Source organism: Acanthisitta chloris, unplaced genomic scaffold (genome assembly GCF_000695815.1).
Source record: "Acanthisitta chloris isolate BGI_N310 unplaced genomic scaffold, ASM69581v1 scaffold4075, whole genome shotgun sequence".
In the NCBI taxonomy this organism is placed as follows: Eukaryota; Metazoa; Chordata; class Aves; order Passeriformes; family Acanthisittidae; genus Acanthisitta; species Acanthisitta chloris.
In genome coordinates, this window is record NW_008671933.1 from 57,625 (window position 1) to 61,590 (window position 3,966).

The 3,966-nt window shown below is 39.9% G+C and overlaps 1 protein-coding gene across 3 annotated transcripts in view; it reads left to right on the plus strand.

Moving 5' to 3' along the window:
• The window catches only part of ABI1 (abl-interactor 1), a 55,707-nt gene that overhangs the window by 35,132 nt on the left and 16,609 nt on the right, over window positions 1–3,966 (plus strand). For all 3 annotated transcript variants that reach the window (XM_009074293.1, XM_009074294.1, XM_009074295.1), the window contains exon 3: window positions 1,998–2,098. In XM_009074293.1, coding sequence (XP_009072541.1) covers window positions 1,998–2,098 — 101 coding nt within the window. The remainder of the gene's footprint in view (window positions 1–1,997; window positions 2,099–3,966) is intronic.

A 3,966-nucleotide genomic window follows, 5' to 3' on the forward strand; every position in this document is an offset into this window, starting at 1 on the left:
CTTCAGATTTTCTTACCAGAGCTAAACTTTGTCATTTGGATTTTGAAACAGGTTTTGTGTTTCTGTTCCTGTACTATGAATAACTTAAGGGCAGTGGTTTTCAGCCTCTTTGATTTGTAAACCCCAGCTGGTTTTCAGTGGTTTTGTAGACCCTGACAGAAATCTCAAATGCACATTGCTATATAGCATGTTTTAATTACTTTTTACTGAGTTCACAGATGCCTTTAAACTGATCTGTAGTTCTGGGAGAAGGAGGAGGAGAAGGTGCAAACCACAGTTTGAAATGCTGTGCCTTAGGAGGATTGTTCTGGAAGTGGCAGTTTATTTCCAAACAACCTCAAAAAAAACCCATTGGGATTGTTTTATGTTTTGAGTGTTTGTGTCTGTTTTGGTTTTTTTGGTTTGGTTTTTTTTCCTTTGAATTGGTTAACTAATCCTTTTCCCCATTCAAAAATATGAATGTCTGTCCCCCTATCCCATTCCTCCCCACCAGCTGGAAAAAAAAAAGGTAATCAGAGAAGTCCAATTTATTTAAAATTTTGTTTTTCCTCATGAGGACAAGTTTTTTATATTTTTTTCTTCTGCAGTCACAAAGGCTGTTAAAATGATACAGTGGAGTCATATAATGACTTGATTCTAAGAGCTAAAATTTCCAAATAACAACCATTAGAGCCCTGGCAGCACAGTTTGGAGCAGCCAGTGTTGTGCTGCCTTGAATCAGATTTCAATCAATAAACCAGAGGTGAAAGGCTCTGCTGCTCATCCTCTTTGAGAACTCCCTTTTCTTTATCTGCCATTCAATGCAGCAGCTAGGATTTCTACAAAACACGTGAAGGTTAAGTGTCAAAACAACAGGCACATCTATTCCACCCTTATAGCTGAAACTGTGGTTTTGTGAACAAATTCTTAAGTGCACATGGCCATTGAAACAGCATTGATTTGGGTTTGAACTTGAATGGTCAGCAAAGAACTTTTCAACCCTTTACTGCCCATGGGGAGCCTGGCAAAGCTTAGCTAAACTTAATTCTGATGCAAATGTTTTTCCTGTTGGTCACTTTGTCAGACACAGAACTTCCAGTGACTGAGACAGTAAAATCTCTGTTAGTGTACTGGGATGAGCTAATGATGAGTAGACAAAAATGATTTTGAAAAAAATGTGATTATCTGTAGTTTAACCTGTCCTGTCAGTTGTGATGGATCTGCCATTAATTTCTACCTTTTTCCCCCTTTTTTTTGCCAACGTTAAGTGGCTAAAAGCCAAGGTAAGAAGTGTTATTTCTCCTTTGACCCACAGTGCCTCATGTGACTGATAGTAGAGGCTGCAGAGCCATTAAAACCGAAAGCTAGCGCTCTCTTACACTCTTCTCTGCTTTCCATAGGATATTTAGATTAAACATGCTATACTTTTTTTTTATTTACAGCATTTAGCGTGTGTCAATATATCTGCGATACATTGACATCTGCATTTATACATAGATACATTAATTTCTCTAACACATATAGTGCTTTGCTCTGAATTCAGTAGATGCCTTGATTCCCTTCACTTACATTTTTTGCAGGAGACTTCCCAGACAACCTGAATGACTCTGCTAGTCAATAGCAGGGGCAAATTGGGAAATTCTGGGCCATGCTGGCTGTATTGTACTGTCAGTGGTAAAGTTTGATTTAAATTATTTACACCCAAATGGCAATGAACACAAATGTGGCTTCCTTTTAAAAAAAAAAGATAGAAGAGATTTGTGCATGAGCCTGTCAATTACCTTCCTTTCTGATGTCTGTTGTAAATTAATAGCAAAAATAACATTAAGCTTGTATTTAGACTCTTTCGTATTTACATGTGTCTGTCTTGTGTGTAGCTGAAAACTTGCTGTTTGACAGCTGTCTGGGAATTCTCACTTCATATTCTTACACTTAAAAAAACCCAAAACAAAACAAGAAGCTGTCAGTAATAGAGCTGCTCTGTTATAAAAATAAAATCATGTTTTCCCTTATTTCAGCATGGAAATAACCAGCCTGCAAGAACTGGCACTTTGTCAAGAACAAATCCGCCTACACAAAAACCACCAAGTCCTCCCATGTCAGGCCGGGGAACTCTGGGGTAAGAATGGACTGATTGGTCCTGCCTGTGTAATAGAAATTTTTAATTGTGCTGGTGTTGGTGTTTCTTAAATACATGGATAGATGGCAATTCTGATTGCCTTTAGTGCAAAAAAAAAAAATCACAATTACTTTTTTCTTATATACCCTTTCAGCTGCATTGACTTCTATTTTCATGATGACCTTTAGAAGTAGCATGTTTTTTTGTGGGAGAAGGATATATTATATATATATATATATATGGGCAAATGAGGAGTCTATTGTTATTCCTGATTTTTAGGGAGGGATCCAAGTGACACAAAAATATCTCTATAAGTTTTTCACTTCGGTGGGGGAAAGACTTTGCAAGTGAAGTTTTTGTCTACTCATTTCTCAATGAGAACTATGAAATGGCTGTTGGTGCTGTATTTGTTGCATTACCTAAGCAAAATTTGTGGCATTGTATACACATTGATTCTTGCTGGCTTGTGCATTTTTATTTTTATGCTTAAATGAGGAAGGATTTTGCTATTCCCGAGTCCCACTGTGACCAGAGTTCCCTGCATTTATTTTGCTGCTGTGGACCTGTGGGGAGTGAAATCTGCTTATCTTGGTGTGCCAGCAAGTAGTTGTTGTTAAAGACCAAAACATTAATACTTAAGAAGCTCAGAGCACGTGCCATATGGTTTTGTCTGTCCAACTGTGCAGCATCTTCCAAAAGGCATCCTAAATGACCTTCTACCTATTTGCCACTCTCAGTCTTTCCTTTATCCTTTGAGGGACTGAGACACTGTTAAGCTGGCTGGAATGGCTGTGTTGGCTCCAGGTATGTTGTCTGGGAGAGGCAGGGAGCTGCAAAAATGAGGAATGATGAGACAGAAATGGATGGGTATCAGTAGCAATGGTCAAGGAAATTTAGAAGCAGCAACTCCTTTTGTCAAAGACTTAGTGATTTTTAATCCTGATTTGATGCTTTGGTAGTAGTGTTTGTTGTGTATTCCACAGGGAAATTACCCTAGAGGTTTCCTCTGCGTGTTCTGTGAAAATTCCCATTGCTCAAGGGCATGAAATCAGTATTCCATTTGTGTCTCTGATCCCAGCTGAGAAAGAGTTGTTTATCAGCCCTGGGAAGCTGAGTAGCACTTTCATGTCCTCTTGGATGCTTGCTAGTGAAATAGCAGCATTGATGTACTGGTGAGCTGCTTTCCTTTAATGCTCCCCCCTGAACAAACCAGAGCTGTTTGGTTGCCTTAGCTGATGCCTGATAAGGATTAATCAGCTGAATGTCATTTCCAGATGAGCTTGACAAGAGGCAGCAGTTGGCTGAGGGGGAGGAATAATGTGGGTTCGTAAGAGAGATTTCTATCTGCCCTTCTTGTTCAGGAAGTACAGTTCTTGTCTTGAGCATCAGTGTTCTGCCAAAGCATGAAATATCATAGGCATGACTTACCCTAATATATGCAGAAAAAAATTGCTAGAAACCAAAAGGATGCTGCTCTTCCCCTTTTGATCCAGAAAACAGAGATAAGCAGAATGAGCTTAGTGTGCAACACAGGCCTTTAAGTACATGCTGCCTATTGTGCAGCTTGTCCCTCCAAGGCAGGACTATCTAAACAAATATGGTGGGGAGGGAGCCTTGCATAGAAATCATGTGGAGAGAAAAGGGAAAGGGACTGAAGTAAGCAGGGGAAAACCTTGGATGCTCAGGTTGGAAGTACCATGGAAGAACAAATGAATTGCTGGAGCTGGATGGCAGGAGTAGTTGAAGTCATTCCTTGAGGATCCTGGAGCAGAGCCTTGGACTCCTGGGTAGCTCTGCCTGGTGGCAAAGAGCATCAGGATCACACTGAAACATTGGGGTACAGTGAAGTGGGGAACTCTGGGCAGTGT